At 45.1% G+C, this 19,262-nt stretch overlaps 2 protein-coding genes across 5 annotated transcripts in view; one reads left to right on the top strand and one right to left on the bottom strand.

Annotated features, from left to right (window-relative positions):
* Window positions 1-17,572, bottom strand: part of vwa8 (von Willebrand factor A domain containing 8) — a 63,097-nt gene extending 45,525 nt beyond the window's left edge. The window contains exons 1-18 of the mRNA XM_079732009.1: window positions 17,312-17,572; window positions 16,899-16,976; window positions 16,385-16,515; window positions 15,914-16,024; window positions 11,673-11,840; window positions 11,117-11,281; window positions 10,837-10,886; window positions 10,408-10,516; window positions 9,427-9,531; window positions 9,110-9,232; window positions 8,118-8,252; window positions 7,959-8,036; window positions 4,937-5,097; window positions 3,739-3,852; window positions 1,353-1,536; window positions 905-982; window positions 664-779; window positions 48-148 (exon numbers count right to left, since the gene is read on the bottom strand). Of these exons, the coding sequence (XP_079588135.1) occupies window positions 48-148; window positions 664-779; window positions 905-982; window positions 1,353-1,536; window positions 3,739-3,852; window positions 4,937-5,097; window positions 7,959-8,036; window positions 8,118-8,252; window positions 9,110-9,232; window positions 9,427-9,531; window positions 10,408-10,516; window positions 10,837-10,886; window positions 11,117-11,281; window positions 11,673-11,840; window positions 15,914-16,024; window positions 16,385-16,515; window positions 16,899-16,976; window positions 17,312-17,450 (2,146 nt within the window). The 5' untranslated portion in view covers window positions 17,451-17,572. The remainder of the gene's footprint in view (window positions 1-47; window positions 149-663; window positions 780-904; window positions 983-1,352; window positions 1,537-3,738; window positions 3,853-4,936; window positions 5,098-7,958; window positions 8,037-8,117; window positions 8,253-9,109; window positions 9,233-9,426; window positions 9,532-10,407; window positions 10,517-10,836; window positions 10,887-11,116; window positions 11,282-11,672; window positions 11,841-15,913; window positions 16,025-16,384; window positions 16,516-16,898; window positions 16,977-17,311) is intronic.
* Window positions 17,573-18,302: 730 nt separating this feature from the next.
* The window catches only part of dgkh (diacylglycerol kinase, eta), a gene marked incomplete at its 5' end in the record, with an annotated part of 49,519 nt that continues 48,559 nt past the window's right edge, over window positions 18,303-19,262 (top strand). For all 4 annotated transcript variants that reach the window (XM_079731225.1, XM_079731223.1, XM_079731226.1 and 1 more), the window contains one exon: window positions 18,303-18,576. In XM_079731225.1, coding sequence (XP_079587351.1) covers window positions 18,529-18,576 — 48 coding nt within the window. The remainder of the gene's footprint in view (window positions 18,577-19,262) is intronic.

Below are 19,262 nucleotides of genomic sequence, written 5' to 3'. Positions count from 1 at the left end.
CCGGCTGATCAGTGAGAGACAGGTGAGTTGAAGTGGGCGACTCTTACAGCCGAGGTGGGCTCTGGATCCAGCCGGCTCTGGGGTCTTCTGGATGGAACAGTCGGAAAGACCCTTCTGGAGGGAGGCCCGGGCCAAGCTGGGCAGGAACCTGGTCATAACACACACACACACATTTCTTACACACAGGTAGGACTAGTAGATACCAGTTTGGTCTCCTACCCGTACCATGGCACACAAAGAGTGCACATAAGCAGTGACAGTAGCTACACCTGTGTTGACGATGTTGCTGATGAGTCTGTGGTTGCGTTCCGAATTGCATACTTTTTCTTTTTACTTTCACTACGTACTGCAGCTGCTCTTACAAAGTGTGTACTATTGCACACAGTATGCAATGCATCCAATTGGGACATACTCCAGTTGATTTCACAGATTAGCACACCTGCAGTGCAGCCAACCACGGGCCTCGTAGATGTAGCATGATTAATAGCATGGTAGGATGGGTATTGGAATGCTGTGTGTGTGTGTGTGTGTGTGTGTGTGTGTGTGTGTGTGTGTGTGTGTGTGTGTGTGTGTGTGTGTGTGTGTGTGTGTGTGTGTGTGTGTGTGTGTGTGTGTGTGTGTGTGTGTGTGTGTGTGTGTGTGTGTGCGCGTGCGTGCGTGTACCTGGAGAGGCAGGCCTTGTTGACGGCGTGCTCGACGCTCTCCTCGGGGTACTGGGAGAGACGGCGGCAGACCCTCAACAGCTGTCTGGTGGAGAGGGAGGAAGCCAGGGACTTGGCCTGCGCGCGCACACACACACACACACACACGCACACACACACACACACACACACTTTCTTGTAAACATGCGAGTGTGAACAGCCATGGTACGTATAGGAATACATAAAGGTATGTTTTTAGGTACCGTGGGGTCATTGGCCGAGCGCAGGCTGTGTGCGAGGTGCAGCAGCTGCTCCACGGCCTCCGTAGGGGCGTTGGGCGTCTAGCAGAGAAGGGAGAGGGAAGCAAAGATTAGGATGGACGTGCATGCGATACATTCTAGTGTTTATTATATTGTGATACCTCATACCTTTATTCATCCCTCAAAAATAACGCTTGTATAAACGTAACGGGGGTGATCATGGTAATCACTTTTAAAAGGTGATTTGTGTGATTTCCCTTTTGGTGTCTTTCAACCATGAGCCAGGTCTGTGTGTCTGTGTGTCTGTGTCTGTGTCTGTGTGTGTGTGTGTGTGTGTGTGTGTGTGTGTGTGTGTGTGTGTGTGTGTGTGTGTGTGTGTGTGTGTGTGTGTGTGTGTGTGTGTGTGTGTGTGCGTGCGCGCGTTGCTGTTGAGGTCTGCATTTCTGCTCACCAGTCCCTGGATGAGGCGGGCTTCCTCCGCCCGGGCTAGGGGACTGACTGAGTGGAACATGAACATGGTGAGCAGCTCGGGGCCCAACCACTGTTGGTTCCCCCCGGCCCCACCGTGGACCCCCACCACGGGGGGCTCGGCCAGGGCCAGGATCCTGAACGAGGGGTGGATGGGGAATATAGACCTGGAGGAAGGAGAAGAAAATCAAACAACAAATCCCAAAACATTTACACATTCAAACCCACAAAAGGTTAAGTGTGCATCTGCGTGTACGTGCGTGAGCTGGCTGTAACCAATGCCCAACTCTTGATAGGATGTGTGCCTGATACTTGGCACATGTTGATCTTAGAGACATTTGACCCACATTTATTATTCCAGCTCATCAGGGACTTCCAACATCAGAGGAATAAAGAAAGAGGATAAGCTGCACGACAACAGGCTATGCTATTACGCACACACACACACATTAACACTTTAATATGGACGGACACACACACACACACACGCAAGCACACACACACACACACAGTGTGAGCCACAGGAGTAGAGGAAGAGGAAGTGGGCTTGTTTTCTTTCAGACGCCACAGCCACAAACATCCTTCCTGCCAGCCAGCCAAGGTGGGGTTACAAGACACACGCACACATGCAGACAGGCTGACGTGCATTATAACCTTCAAGCTGTGCCACTGTGCCTACTTACTCACACTTAACAACAAGGGCTTAAAAATGATGGTGCATTATCACTGTTTTAAGATTACACAAAATACCATTCGGTTTCAACGTCTCGTTGCAATAATCTTGCCAGGTCCATGGCTTGATGTGGCTTGGCTGGTCTTTCCCACCAACTTTAAACTTAGTTCACCTCAAATACTCTCTGCAAGGCAAGACCTCCCCCTCCCTTTCTCACTCTCTCTCTCTCTTTCTCTGTCCACTTTGGCCTGTTACCTCTCTCATTCACACTCTATGGCAATCCCTCTCACATTCTCTTGCTCTTGCCCTCTTCCTGTTATGGTGGTCAAGCTGAAAGCAGCCATTGTTGTCATGTGCAGGGAGCACACATCTGTTTGTACAGATTTAGAGTTGACCTCTCCCACACATATACCACAATCCCCCTCACGCTGAACTGTGCACACAACGGTTTATACCGTGTCTGAGAAAAATTGGCGGTGAAGGCCATGCGTGTGTGCTTAGATATGTGTGTGCGCGCGCGCTTGTGCGTGTACGTGTGCGTGTGTGTGTTCGCCCCGCCCTATCGCCCAACAATATTCAACAGACTGCGGGAGCTTGTCTCTAGCTCTAGCTATGATAATATCATGGAGTATTTTATCCACAGCTAACAAAATAACACTTCAACAGGTCTTGCCCTTTGTGTGAGGCGGTGTGTGTGCGTCTGTGATGTTGGATACGACCACCGGCACATACCTCGTGAGTGCAAGAATTCAGGTTTACAAGACAAAAGGAGAATGGCAAAACACAAAGCGTTGCATCTCAAATCAACACATCTCACCAGGACGGCTAGCCAGATTGTTGTTGCTCTGAACAACATGGACCACGACAAGTGATCTTTGAAAACAGTCTATTTGGGAACGGACATAGACCTGAGCCAGTTTACCATGGATATTTGGCACGTGGAACTCACAAGGAAACTCCCAAACTGCAGGAGAACCCACATCTAGAAATAGAGCCGGACCTTCGCCGTTTTGAAGATCTGCCTCTTCTGACATCACAAGTGGGCGTGTCCACCTAGATGTGTGATGGATATAGGAGCAAAGTTTGCTACAGTCCACTGGGTAGGCTGTTAGACTGATCTATCCGGCACACCTCTAGGTGGACACGCCCACTTGTGATGTCAGAAGAGGCAGATCTTCAAAACGGCTTGTAACGGCTAATCCCATTCACACCTGGTGGTATAATGTGTCACCTTTAACAAAGGCTGCAGGTTTGTTTTTATTATGTGACGGGGCTGCCGGCTACCCTGTAAAAAAAAACCCTTCCCTTCACTTTGAAAAAGCTGAGGACATGTGTGTCGCATCAACCCTTCATCAGCAGGTGACCAGGTTACCAGCCAATTAGAAGTTAAGCATGCAATAGCAAGTGTTTAACCTAGAGAGGGAGTCATCCAGTGCAGACAAAAGTAGAACATGGTTTTGGGGTTTAGTTCTCCTTTAATATGACCCCCTGACCTCATAGTGTGTGTGTGTGTGTGTGTGTGTGTGTGTGTGTGTGTGTGTGTGTGTGTGTGTGTGTGTGTGTGTGTGTGTGTGTGTGTGTGTGTGTGTCCCGCCCTATCGCCTAACAATATTCCTCAGACTTTGGGTTTAGTTCTCCTTTAATATGACCCCCTGACCTCAGAGTGTGTGTGCGCGTGCGTGCGTGCGTATCGTACCGGTCCTGCAGCTGCTGATCGGTCAGCTCTAGCTGCTCCTTCAGCGTCTGGTAGCGGTCCCAGCGGAGCAGCCGAGTGCCGTCGTACAGGGATAGCTCCCGGTCCTGGAGGAGCCTGGAGGGGGGGTACAGCACACTGGACTGGTCTGTACTTGTGTGAGTTATCATGTGTGTCTGTGTGTTTTCCTAAAGGTCTGGAGATTCAACAGCACAGGGCATGAAAAATAGTCCATTATAGTCCAAAATAGTCGAAGAGTCCAAATCGTTTTCGGAGCTATAAAAGATGTTTGAGATGATATATATATATATAGTACCAGTGTTGCCCCAGTTACCTTGAGAAAGTAATCCGATTACTGATTACTAGTTACTCCTAGCTTACTCCTCCACACACAGACACACAGACAGACACACAGACACACAGACAGACACAGACACAGACACAGACACACACACAGACACACACACACACACACACACACACACACACACACACACACACACACACCACTCCATCGCTCTCAACGCCAATCGGTGATCCGGTAAAAAAATAGTAACGCACAGTGACTTTGATGAGGAACTTTACTCTGATTACTGGTTTGGAAATAGTAACGCGTTAGATTACTCGTTACTGAAAAAAGTGGTCCGAGGCCAGTAACGCGTTACTGGCATCACTGTATAGTACATATATTATGGGTGGGCGAATAATCAAATTTTGAACGCGTTTTCGATTTTACAAAATCACCAAACTAATATAATCGAGTTTTCAATTATTTATTTTTTTTGCTGAATAAATACATCATGTTTTCAAACTCAAAAGTAATCCTTTGAATTATCATGATTTCAATTTTGACCAAAATAATTGTGATTATGATTTTTTCCATAATCGAGCAGCCCTAGCATATATATAAAAAGATGTCCTGGTTGCTTTTCATCTATCCATCAGAACCAAGGAATGATAAACATCGTCTTTGTATACAAGAGGCCAAATTGAGGGAACATCCTTCCTCCCTAGTAGTCTATTACTGAGTACTGACAGATGCTATGTGTGTGTGTGTGTGTGTGTGACCGTGTGTGTGACTGTGTGTGTGACCGTGTGTGTGACCGTGTGTGTGACAGCGTGTGTGACAGTGTGTGTGACCGTGTGTGTGTTTGTGACTGTGTGCGTGACCGTTAGTGTGTGACCGTGTGTGTGTGTCTACCTGGAGAGCACGGCCAGCGTGCCCAGGTTGACCCGGTGTATACCGTCCAGAAGCAGCAGCTTTCCTTCCTGGGCGGCAGTAACCAACGGCGACGGTCGCCACGCCGTGTCACCGTTGGGCAGCGTGTACCTCTGCTGGAGCAGGTCCCGACCCGTCATGTCCTGCGAGAGGTGTGTGTGTGTGTGTGTGTGTGTGTGTGTGTGTGTGTGTGTGTGTGTGTGTGTGTGTGTGTGTGTGTGTGTGTGTGTGTGTGTGTGTGTGTGTGTGTGTGTGTGTGTGTGCAATAGGGAAGCATGGACAGGAAAAAGAAAGGACCAAAAAACAGACCTTCAAAGTTACATTGTAACCAAAACTAGCATCATATCTGCCATAGTATTGAGGCATCTGCACCTCAACCACAAAATGTTTACCCAATAGATACAAAATAACAAAATATGGACATAATCAATGACACACACACGCACAGCACATTAACCACCGTCATTTTTTTGTGATTGTTGCGGACAAAAATCATTGATTATGCGGCACGTTTTTTAAATTTTTTAATTACGTCACTTCATAACGTTCTCATTGCAACAGGGGGAAATGGCTGCTCTTGTGTAAAGTAAAGGCAACATTTTTCAACTTTCTGCCAAGATATACGTATCTTTTTTGCAACGAAAATGCAGGGATTACGAAGTCATGCAAGCCCCGCATATTTTGCGCGGAAATCGGCAATTTATGAGGTGAAAGTGCAGCATATTTGAAAAAATGCGGCCCCTGCATGAATATGCAGACTTTAGCTGATTATGCGTTGAATTATGCGATCGCATAATCACGTTTTTCTGGAGGGACTGATTAACACTGTTGAGGCAGATTCAGCCTGTACGCAGTATTTCCCATAGATTTTTTTGTAGCAGTGGGGCTGTGAGTTTGTAACCTAGTAACACTAGGGGGGTCCGATGGCATGCCCCCCCCGGAAGAGAATTCTGAAAAAATGTACTTCTGGTGAGTTTTTTTGGGGAAAAATGTACAGATTGAGCTTCCAAATATGACATAACAACCAACAGAGTCAAGGTATCTGCTGAGACCAGATCATTGCGCAAATGTGCCTTAAACTTGGCCAAAACTTCTTTTTTTTTCGCAACTGATGAATGCATATAGGGGAAACACTGCTGTACGTAACCCTAACAACAGGGTAGGATTCAAACAGTGTAACATAAGTTATATGGTAGTACTATACGGTTGTGTTGTAACCCCTTGGTTACAACACAACGTTCTACAGCTGCTGGGTGTGCAACATACTACAAACTAGACTGGCCGAGTGAAGATAGTTCCACAGACCGCGCCCTGGTACATTCAAGCAGCAGAACCATAATTACTGTTATGAGCGACACCTGTGTTTGTCCTGCGACGACACCTCTGTGGAAAGGGTCCGTCGTAGAATGGGATTAATTAAGTGAAAGAGAAATGCATCCATTAGGGATAGGAGCACGAGTCTAGTGAGCTACTAAAGAAAAAGGGCAGGCAGAGATAGAGGAGGGAGGCCATGGGGCCTGTAGGCCCTGCTGACAGACATAATTCAAGAGATTTAATGGACGTGGAATAGGCTGTCCCTGTTGGTCAAACATAAGTCAGTCTCTCTCTCTCTCTCTCTCTCTCTCTCTCTCTCTCTCTCTCTCTCTCTCTCTCTCTCTCTCTCTCTCTCTCTCTCTCTCTCTCTCTCTCTCTCTCTCTCTCTCTCTCTCTCTCTCTCTCTCTCTCTCTCTCTCTCTCTCTCTCTCTGAAAACACCCTGGGTAATTTGTCCTTAGATAGATGCAAATGCCCATTAGGTTACATGAAAACCATTGTCTTCCAGGAGCAACGGCGCCAAATCAGATACAGTTCAACATTTTGTAACTTTTGTTTCTTTGTCAAACCACACATCCCCTTTTTTAAATGATGGCTCCGTGGACAAATACATAAACACAATCTATGATTTCTTTCACCGAGCTGAGAATTGTCAACGGCTTTCCCAAAACTGGATTTTCTTTTATAGCTGACATGACGGATTGCTTCATGCAGGAATTCCGCAATTCCCAGAGCAGAAGTAACCCCTGACCTCAGCTGGCTAAAAATAGCTGCGGCATGATGCATAAATACAAAAGCCCACAGCATTGAAAACACACACACAAGGAAGTAATTTCCTCCACTGTCCTTACCCAGCAGACTGCATTCCTGAGACACACACACACACACACACACACACACACACACCCCTTGATCTCTAAGCATCAATGCCATTCAGGCAGACAGTCCTGCTTCAGTTCAGGTACCTGAGATCAGAACCAGATGTGGGGAGTTCTTAACCCCCCCTACCCCCCTTACACATACATCCCTTCCTGCCCCCTGTACTACCTCCATAAAACACACTCAGCCCCGTGACCAGAGACAAAAGGGGGGGATATAATAAGACACATGTAGCGTTGCATAGTGGAGTGTTTCTGGACTCTGATTGGGTTATCTGGGAATCAGTCCCCCAGCGCCAATCTGATTTGGACGTATTTAGATGTAACAACCATTTGGCTTCCTGTTGGCTCAGAGGTATTCCCTAAGCATCCCCCCCCCCGCCAAGCCCCACACACATTGCGGACTCTTCCTATCGGGGGGGGGGGGGGGGGGGTGGGTCATGGGGGGAAAGGGGGGAAAGGGGGGACCGCTCCCTTTGAGAATTAACAGCTCAAGGACTGCTGGAATGTTAACAATGTGGTCCATGCGTTCCTCCTTTTGCAATAAACTAGAGCTTTTTGACAAATGCAGATGTTTGTGTGTGTTTGTGTGTGAAAATCGTTGTTCTTCATGACACCCAGTGCGTGTTTCCACTGAAATAATGATAATTTATTTGCCATTGATTCACATTATTAAACTGTGATTTACTTGGATAAGACTGTTTCAATTTGGAGTTGAAATATTTATAATTTATTACAATAGTGATCACTTTGTTACAATTTGAACACTAGCAAGACCGTTCAGGATGGAGTGCAGATCGGAGTGGTCTGTACCTGATAGAGCATGAGGGGCTCCATGCTGTATCCCAGTATCTCTGCAAACTCTCTGGCGATCACCGACTTCCCACAACCCTGGAGGAGACAGAGTGATGCTCTTACCAAAGGTTCCAACCTTGATGCACATTTGTTTTGTTGTTTAGTTGTGTTTACTACCTTGGCCCCAATCAGACACATGTCTTTGACCATGTGTGATGTCATCATTTCAGCCAGCAGCTGGGCCTGGCTTGGGGTACTGATGAAGGCGGGGCTACTGTTGGGTGGCCGCGGCTCACTGGTGCCGGCTGGGACCTGCAGCACCAATAGAAATCAAGAATCAAACAAACTGAATATATTGAAACGGCGGCATTGCATGACAATATACTGAAAATACTAACTAATACTTAGTTAAAGTTCTACCCTGCATAATCATTGTACAAAAACACCAGTGCTGGCTATTTTTAACTGTGGGACTGATTTGTTAATGATGGATGAGGATTTGTTGAAAGGTCAGCGAAAAACGTCCTCAAAACCGCATGACGCACGTTGCAGCTCACTCCGAGCCAAAAGACTTCCAGCCACACGTTAGTGGAAATCCCGGCCTCACAGGGGGCGAGGACAGGGCTGAGATCAACCCATGTTCCGCTCACTCTTCTCTCGAGGGGGTGACTCAGCGAATCACCCTCCCGTTAAATTATGTTGAGTGACTAAGGAGCACGGAGACAGATAGGGAGCTAGACTGATGAGGAGACGTGAGGTCCGCTCCAGACTTGAGGTCAGAGATTAGATAATTGGTCGGCCAACTGATAGTTGTGACTCCTGCTCCTGCTCCCTGGGTCTGGCCGACAACGACCGTATCTGTCAAGACGCATGAACGGATGATGCGCCGTTTTGTGGGGAAGAGCTGCGGTACTTTGGAAGCTTCAGTAATGAGGTTTTCTTTGATGAACAAGAACGTATGATTACAAAAAGTTCATTTATCTAGCTTAGCAACCGACCAATGCGCCTGAAAATCGGGACTCTCTCACGGTTCTCATTTTCTCCACTAAACCTTCTGAAGTGTGGCCTTCTGGGAAATGTAGTCAATAGGGTGGTCTTTGGCTTTGGTGTTACAGGTTGAAGGTTTTACATGTTTACACATTTTGCGGCCACTCTCCCCAGGTTTATACCTGAAAGGTGACCTCCTTGTCTGCGATCCTTAGTGTGACATCCGCCTGGAAATCAGTGGTGGGAACGACGCTGGCCACAGCGCTGGGAGCCGGTTGACCACGGTCATCCAAGAGCTCAAATCTCTGCAAAGCAATGTAACGTTAAACACAAATGTGGGTGTCTTGGTGAGTAAAGGTAGGAGGGGCATTTGTCAAAACATATTGAATTAATTTTAAACCTAAAATGAATACAGAACAATACATATTGGGGCACGCGTTGCTGTGTGTGTGTGCCCGCGCACGTGAGTGCGCGTGTGTGTGTGTGTGTGTGTCTTTACACTGAGGACACCATCCACGGCGGTGAGTCCCTCCTTTCCCAGCATGCTGTGATAGGGGTACAGCCTCTGCACCATCTGCTTGGATGCCAGCATGGGAAGGACATTCTGCAAGAAAAGCAGAGATTTACTAACACATAAACACAAAATTAGCCATTTGGTGGACGGTTTTCTCCAAAGGGTTTTGCAACACCATGAGGTGTTGCAAAATTCTAAAAAAAAAATTCAATTCTAAAAAAAAAACAAGTTGTCCTGGTGATTCGAACCCCCCTAACCCTGGCAGTGTTAATGTCATGCTCGACCAGTAGAACTCGACAGGATCATTATTCTTATTCGGGAGTTATTGTTTGTGTTCCTTTTTTCTCGCTGTGGTTTGCAGGTGCCACTCATAGGTGGCGGCTGTGGTTGTGGTTACTAAGGTTTGGTGTGTTCTGCTATAAGGAGACCGACGGCGGTGGCACTGGCTTATGTTCACCTAGGAGGCAGGAATGAAAGGTTTTCCCCGTGCAGCATCAAAAGTGCTTTTTGTGTAAAGCTTTTTTTTTTTTTTTTTTATGGTTTGAAGTGGCATAGCCATCCATGAGCAATTAGTGCGTGAATGACACTGTGAGAATATCTATTATAGATTGACTGCGTCTGCCTCTGTTTGAGACATTTTACATTTAGGGACCCCTCCCTGCTAATTTCTGACTATTCAGTGCATCTTTTCCCTGATTGGTTCTTGGACTCCATCTTGCCTGTGAATTACGCTATAATGATACCACACCACTCAATGACGAAAAAAGGTAGAGAGGGAGGGAGTTGAAAGGGCAGTACTATTTTAGTTTGATTAGTTAAACTAAATTTGTCTCTCTTTCTGCCTTTTCTCTTTACAGCTGTCAAATCGCCCCTAGAGCAGCTTTGATGGCTTTTGTGTTTACACACCCTGATGATCATGGTGTGGCAGCATTTGTATTGCGGTGGATTTTTGGTTTGTTTCCTCACCAGCACTTGGAGAGCGGAGGGCAGGTTGTCGACGGGGAAGTCTGGTAGGCCCAGCGTAGACGACTCCTGGGAGCAGAGGGTGGTGGCCATGGACAGCAGCTGGGACACCCTGGACAAGGTAGAGAACAAGCACAACACACAGCCTTAGAAAAAACGACCCTTGACTCATAGAGAAAAGAGTGCACTGAAGTCGTTTTGACCCACAACATAATATTAAGAAGTAGATGTGGGTGCTTTGCCTTCATTTTTTTTATTCCAGATTCATTATCTATTGCGATAACATCACATCAAAGCAACCAGGAATGTTGCGGTCTATGATCACTCTCAGATATTCTCACAAAATGTCAGCCGGTTCTCGCAGAGCTTTCCGCTAAATAAACAAGCGGCAGGTGCCGCACGATCAAATCGGAAAGAGGAGATGGGATGCACCTTTCAGGAGCGATTTTTGGTCCAGCCGCATACAGCAACTCCAACTGGTCCTGTTAGAAAAGAGCCCAGAAGAAAGCCCTTACAAAGGATGATTGCAGGCTCTCCTTTTAAAAGTAGTCAAGTCAAGTCAAGTCTATTTGTGTAGCACCTTTCATATGTTATACACAGACTCAATGCGCTTTTAGAAGAAACATGGAAAAACATTAGTCTTTGTTCTTTTGACAGACCAGCAACAACAGTAGAGGGATGAGTGCTGATCTGAAGAGTGCTGCGCTCTGACCTTGAAGGGCAGGTAGTAGATGTCTCTGGCCTGGAAGCGGGAGCGGAGTGGGGGGTCCAGAGGGTTGCCCTTGTACTTCGGCACAGGAAGTCCCAGTGCAATGACCCGGAAGTCCTCGCTGACGCGAACGATCTGCCAGGCGTCCATCTCCACTTTGGTGTGCTCCTGGAAATGCCAAACAGATCTTTGTGAGACACCAAAACGTATTGAAGATTTATACTGTGTATTAGCCTAATTATTACCTATTTGTTTCATAATCACAATCCACTGCACATGTATATACTGTTAACAGTTCAAGTACAATTATATATGCAAGTATGTGACTGCAAAAGTACCATTAAATCTGAGCTCATGTCACAGCCATAACCACCTAAACATCAGTGAATCCCTTCCCCTGACCCATCCAGGTCGTTTTGCTTGGACCAGGTGTTGCATATTTCCAAACACCTGACCCCTGGGCCTCACCCCTGAACCTCAACCCTGGGCCTCACCCCTGGGCCTCACCCCTGGGCCTCACCCCTGGGCCTCACCCCTGGGCCTCACCCCTGGGCCTCACCTGCAGCAGCTGGTCGTAGCGCTGGGAGGACATGAGGAAGCGTCCGTCCTCCAGCTGCATCTCCCGGTTCTCCAGCAGGTTGTTGAGCACCGGCAGCACGTTCCTCTCGGCCTTCTCCAGGCCCTCCAGCACCAGGATGCGGCCCTCGGTAGCCGCCCGCACAGCACACTGCGGGAGCAGAGCAACACGACCACTCAATCAACACTGTGCAATCAATGCACAGAAAATCATTTGGGGAAATCGTTGGCAGGGCAATGGGTAGCGGGGTTGGTCTCAGAGGGAGGAGGCAACCGTAAATGGATTAAGATACTTTAAAAATAAGGAGACCTTTTATTTTAAGTACCGATCAATTGTGGGCCCCGGCGAATAATCTCCCCCTGCTTACCGCCGGCCAACGGCTAAAAGCATTTACAAAAAAAACGTTTTCGCTGTACATCAAGCGCTGCTACCCACGCATCATTTAACAATGAGAGCTGACCATAAAGCCTTCCTGAGGATGTCCTCTATGTATTGTGTTAGGAAGGGCCTCCGAACCACACCGCAAAACAGTCTGTTCTGTTTTAAGAAAGGGCTCCTATTTTCTACCACCAGCACCACTGGATAAGAAACTTCTGCCCGTTTGCCAAGTTTGTGAATGACCTCGAGTCTCTCTCACTGCCTGCATGTGGGTAAAAAAAAAGTAGTGTGTGTGTCCCTGTGTGTGTGTGTGTGTCCCTGTTTGTGCACGTGTGGCCCTGTGTGTGTGTGTGTTCGTGCACGATAGCGTGCAACCACTGCATGTGACCGTGCACATTTCTGCAGAAACCCAAATGGCCCGGTTGTGACGTCAAGAGACAGGAAAGCGTAGCTGTCTGGGGGCACCGCAGAGCCAGTAGCCATATAATTAGGTTAACATGTAAATACGTGGCAGGTTGTGTGGGGTGTGGAGGCATAAAGCTATAGTGGGACCAGATGCTCTATATTTAAACTACACGTCTACTTTCAGCGCTGTGGGGCTGTAATCACATAATTGTTAGAAATGCACGTGACGCAGTATGGCGAGAGGCAGAACCACAAGCTGGCCGTTGTCTTCCTGGAAGACACCAAGGTATACCCGTCCCATGACAAACTCGCATCACCGTCTGACTTCTCGATCCTTTGTACTCTCTAAGTAAACCTTCTCGCGGGGGTTCTCCTCTTCTAACGGCTGATAACTGAGTATAATAACTAACGTTCCGGATAAGGAATAATCGTTTCTAAATGTAGGCTGATTATTAGGCTATCTGCTTGGGCGAAGCTGGGGTTGCGCGTTATAATAACTGAAGATCTGGGTCTATTTTGGAGCATGTGGGTGGCCGAGGTTTGCCGTGTGACATGAAAAGCTGGCTGACGATGGAGCGAGATGAGTAGGAGGCAGACATGTGGGACCTGTGTTCATTCATCTGAATGCCGTTCTCCATTTTACATGTGGGAGGCTATTTAGGGAGGGAGGGGGGGGGGAGATAGGTGACATGAGGAGGCATGGAGCAAAGTAGAAGGGGGAGAAAAAAAGAAGAAGAAAAGGAAAGAGGAGGATAGAAGGATAGAAGGGGTTTTTGGGGCTGACACATAAAATCTTAATATAAGAGTCCAAATTAGCCGACACCCCTTAGGAATATGAATCAATGTATGTTCTAGTTAAAACACCCCCCGACCAATATACACACAAGAGTGTCTGTCTGTCTGTCTGTCTGTCTGTCTGTCTGTCTGTCTGTCTGTCTGTCTGTCTGTCTGTCTGTCTGTCTGTCTGTCTGTCTGTCTGTCTGTCTGTCTGTCTGTCTGTCTGTGTGTAAGGGCTTGTGAAACGGAGGGAGTGAGAGCAAGGGTCTGGAGAATGGCAATCCACACATACTTGCGTGGGCAAGATTAGCGCTTAGCGCGGGACTACATGGGAAGCCATGTTAATGGCATGTGTATGGTGATGCATGCCCACTTAAAACATTTCATCCTACTTCTAACATCCCATGTACACCCCCCCCGCCCCAACAGACACACAGAAACAAAGAAATGTGTCCAATTTATATCACCCAAATTCAAAGATCCACCAGAACGCGAAATAGGGAAACTTCTCACAGCAATTATTCCAACCAGTAAATGGTATACCGCGGCAGTTTCCATGGGAACGATGGACACCTGGTTTTATTTTGATGAGATGGTGGGAGGCGAGAGAACACACCAAGTAAGAAGGAGGGGTAGGGGCTTCTTTTATTTATATTTCAGTTCTCATTGATTTCCGTTGGTGCATCTGTCACTCCATGGTAACGGCTGGAAAATGACTGTCAGAGACCAGTAGGAAACAGTTTTAAACTGTGCAGTTGACTGTCTCCCATTCTGTTTATCTTTAACTGAGTTAAACATTAAGTTTGATTGATGACGTTAAAGAATAAGAATAAACAATACAATCTTCACTTCTAAAACCTCAACAAGTGGCCTAAATAAAGGGGCATTCCTCTCCCAACTCCTGCAATAATCAACTTTCTAGGGTGTGGTTTGAATAATTAAATATGAGAGGGCAACTTTTTTTTTTTTAAATGAAAAAATAAAAGTTTGATTCTGTTTCCATAGAGATGGGGTTCTTTTAAAGCATGTACCACTGTGCACTGATTAGTTTTGCAGAACAGACATGTTAGTGGCTGCAGCTCACAATGCATGATCAGTGGACGGCCCCCACCACAGTCCGCCCAGCAGGGTCTGATGATTATATTCAGGTGGAAGCGCCTGATCGGTCACCATCCCCCTACGGCCTGACACCAAGAGAGTTGGTTGGGGGGGTGGGCAACAAGAAGCTGTTGGTGTCGGGGACATGCGACAGAGGTTAGCCCCAGAAAAAGAGAGCGACATGGACACATAAACTTTGAAAACTACTTTTTAATATATAGAAAAATACTTTATATGCTGTTCAAAAGCCAAACCAAAAAAAACGCATAGGAACTTTCCTCTCAACCAGACAAATTAACCAAACCATAATGTAGTGTAAACTAACCATGGATTGGAATTAGACAATGAAAACATTTGATTCAAACTGATTCAATGAATTTGTAGAGGCCAAACCTATACATGGAGATGAAATTGAATATTGAAGATAAGATTAATTATCAGTTAAGTTACAGTTACTAATGGTTAAGTATTCATGTATTCTATTCTAATCATGTAATATGTAGGCGTTCAAGTTAACTAAGGTAGTGGTGTTCATGTTAACTAAGGTATTAACGTAGACTATTTTAATAGGGGGTTTAGTAGGGCTAGTGTGTTAGGGTTAGCCCTTCCCCTAACCTAGTACTCCTAACACTAACCCTTATAATACTGTAATATAATAATGCTTATAACTGCATTAACTAATGCTATTTAATTGTTAACTAATGTTACATTATCGTAAAGTGTAACTAAGACTTAAGCATTGAATGCCCATTTAAACAACTCAAACTCACAAAAGATTATAATGGGAAGGTTCTGTATTGTGGCTGACCGAGAGGCAGGATCAAGTGTTCAGCCAGCAGCACAAGAGCATCAAGCAACTGGTATAAGAAGAAGACTTTAAAGAAGAAGACTGATTGAAACCAAGACCACACCGTATCGTTGTGCTCCGAATGACCCTATCATGCCAGATAACAAACCAAACCATAAAAGTTGTGTCTGCAAACTTTATTAAAAGTGCACCCAGTTCGAGTAAATTATTTTCCAAGTTATTCCTACCGGAATTACGGGAAACCAACTCTGTACGGTAAATTGGGATGTGATGATCAATCATTGTTACAGTATTGCACAGGTTCAACACAGTCTTACAACTGCAAAACTGTGAACTTACCATGTTCGCTCTCGAGAGGTCTTTGCATCCGTGCAACAAACACACACAACTGGGAACTTATTGTTGTACTTCTCTAATAGCTTCTGAATAAATACACAGACATGGCTGAGTAGAATGAAATTCTACAATGAGGCTCTCATCTTACTAGTAAAAGTTATTAAACCTTGATTAAAAAATAGCTTAAACCATTTTACATTCTTGCATTTCCAAAGTTTCGAAGATGCCTTCTATATTGCTTTCAATGCCACCAGCCAGCACCTATCAAACTTAGTTTGAAACGTGGCTTTTTCACCTGGTTGTTTTCATAGATTAGGTTTGTCATTATAATGAATCAGATTGACAAATGTAAGCAAATACTCCTTTTGGTTCACAATATACACCAATAACCCCAGAGATGCCGTCAGTTGTGCAGGCCTACCTGGTCTATGTAGAAGGCTGTGCCAGAACGGATCTCCCTCCTTTGTTTCAAGTCTGTTTCTGTTGTATCTCTAGACAGGGACACATATTCCACCTCGCGTTTCGTCAGCTCCTGCTCAGAAAACAAGAGTTCATACATTAATATGGTACTTCACAAACACTGCCATTTGTAAGCAAGTTGTACACACACTACGCATCATCGTAAATAAGCCATTTATGGCAGTATGTTTATATACCCCGACATGCATGATTTAGTTAAATAGTAAAATAATACACACTGTATATGATAGTCACATTTCTTTCGCTAAAATAATGAGGAAAAACGTCATGCTGCAAGCCATGTTGAATCTTGTACTGCAAGTATTCATGTCTATACAATATACACAATACAAGTCAATAGTATATTACCGGTATATACAAAATCCCAAAATGAATGAAATCTTTTGATGTGTGTGTGTGACTGTATGCTGACCAAGTACTGCATGGCAATGGAGCGTCTCAGTGGTCCTGGGGGTCCAATTAGAAAGACATCCTGGCCCAGCAGGTCTTTCTGCATGATCCACCGTAGATGCTGGGCCACTGTCTGAGGTAGTGAGCCTGCAACTATCAAAGACACCAGCAATGAGACGCTCACACTTTAATCACTCAAGTCACTACGTGCATGTGTTACCGTGACTCTGCGCTTGGGAACACACACACACTACAGCATTGACCATGTGGTTACAATAAAGTGGTTATAATAATCTGTTTTGCTAGTGATTTTGTATTATTCAATCATATGCCACACACAGATGACTGTGTGTGTGTGTGTGTGTGTGTGTGTGTGTGTGTGTGTGTATGTGTGGTGTCTCTCTCTCTCTCTCCACTGGCTGTAACCGATACCCAACTCTCCATACGGTGTTTGGTATAACATAGAAGCAAAATGACAACATAATTACAACAAAAAATATGACTTTTTTTTAATTAGACAAAAATAGGCTACGTACTGTGCATGACAGGAACTAGTTCTGGATTCTGGGGTGTTTTGATCTGATAAGAGACCTCTCCAATCTTCACAGTCTCACCTATTTAAATACAGTCAAAAAATCAACAATGGTTAATATTCATACTCAAAATTAGGAAGGACACGTTTAAGAAATGACGGTAACAATCAAATCTGAAACCATACACAAAAAATAGGGTCGGTACCTAATGCTCATTCAACACTTAGTTCACCTTATATAAATAGATGAAATGTGTGCATGACACCTTGTCCGACCTTTGCCACACATCCAACATGACATGTTACGTCATGATGGATAAACGGCTAGCATAATGCTAGGTTATTACAAACAGGTCGGAATGAATACCAGTTAAGGAAAATACGGTCAACCCGTATCAGATTCCATGTAGGGATTACCTGATGAGGTGTTGACGAATTTGACCTCATGTGTTCTCTGAGTCCATCCGTCCCTGCCCAAGAGAGGTCCCAGAATATTCCTCATTCTCCGAGCAGCGACAGCCGCTGCCGTACCTTTGCACAGCATTTGAGTATGCATTTTTAACAAACCGAGTGTTTAGCAGCAGTATACAGGACACACATGTGTTTAAAATAACTAAATCATTGGTTTTATCATGCTGACTTCATAACACCTGTCAGTTGACTAACTACATTGATGGTTACACGTTAGACCAGGCGGAAGATAATAATCGACGGACTGTTTGCGGAGGCTTATGCTTTCCGTAGTGACATCCTGGTGATATTTTATGTTCCGACGCGTAAATAATATACTTATTCTCCGCCTAATAATTTATCTCGCTTTATTCTTTTTATAAATAAAAATACTTAATGTAATTTGTGGAGTTTATTATTGTTCAATAATGAATACCATATTATTTATATCAATAAGTAAATTGCTTGATTTACTTGCTTGCCTACATATTCTAGTATTTGGTAATGCTATGTGAAAATGTTCGAATATATAATAATATATTATAATATAGTATAGCAGAGAAAAATATGATAAAATAAAGTAGATTATACTCGAGTAAAGTAGAGTATAGGATTTATATAATCCAATATATTTGAATAAAGTAGCACAAAATACCTTAGAGCAGGTTCGAATAGGCCTGGACAGAATAATAGACTATAACAAAATATAAAATAATAGAAGGAGTGTTTCACACGTTTGATTAATAAGGTCATTGCCTGATTGGCCGATGTTAATTCAGTGTCAGACAGTTTAACCAATATCATATCCTGCTAAGGAAAGTAAATAAGCGATTAATTCCTTCGGGTTGGAAATTTGATTTTTTCAAAGCGAATACAATTAGATCGATGACGTCATTTACATTAGCTCTCGCTCTCTCGCTCTCTCTCCCTTGAATTATTCTCCGCGATCCCCGCCGTGCCGTACCGTAGCAGGTTTGACATTTATCACGTGGAGCGCTTGTGTCAGCCCTTGAAAGAGTTGCGAGGGAAAAACGCTCAAAGTGTGTTCGCGTATAGTGAGCAGGACGGGTCGACATAATACCGTGTATTTCAGGAACCTATGAATGATATTAGAGCCGTAATTGCCCAGGTTCAAAATTCCATCATTATCTGATTTCGTTTTCCCCCTGAAGCGGACCGGGACTATGGAGGAGGTCTACCATTACACCCGAAGCCCGGCTTGGGAGGAACTGGTTAGTAATTTCAACAAAGGAGCTATTTACTTTGTTTCACATTTTGATACGAGCATGATAATTTTACTCGTAGGTGGACCCAACGCAGAACCAGATCGGCGATAACATAGAAACTGTTCAATGGACGTTTAAGCTGTATTTGGACATGTTTCTGTTACATTTCTTCCAAACGATTAATAGTCTCTATTGTAAATGTTAAACTTCTCTGCTCTCCTCCACTCTCATCTACTCTTGTCTCATCTGCTCTTTATTCTGTCGTCGCCCTTCTCCCTCATTTGCTTGTGCTTTTTCTATATGTCTTGTATGACTATGCGAAAAGGGACTTTTAAGCATGTTTGGCGTAAACCACATTTATTTGGTTATTTGACCATCCAAACCAGTGTTTTTTTCTGTGCATACCATGTTTCAACAGCGAACCATCACTTTCCCCTAACGTCGTTCCATTTGGCCTCCCCAGCACTGACAAAAAAGATAAGAGTTTGTGTGTGTAGGCTACCGCTGCCAGCCCACTTAATGCCCCTGCTTGTGTAAAACAACCGCTAGGGTCTGCCGAGACGATGTCCACCACGGCTCGCGAGGTGAAGGAGGCAGCCCGCCGAGCCGAGGCGGTCTCGAGCCTTTCAGTCTGATCCAGGCGCCAAAAAAACAACATTGTGTTGTGTGTTAGTCCAGCCGCAGTAGTCCCC

The sequence above is a fragment of the Pollachius pollachius genome (assembly GCF_949987615.1).
Source record: "Pollachius pollachius genome assembly, chromosome: 3".
Taxonomy (NCBI): Eukaryota; Metazoa; Chordata; class Actinopteri; order Gadiformes; family Gadidae; genus Pollachius; species Pollachius pollachius.
This window is presented reverse-complemented; position numbering and strand designations above follow the sequence as displayed.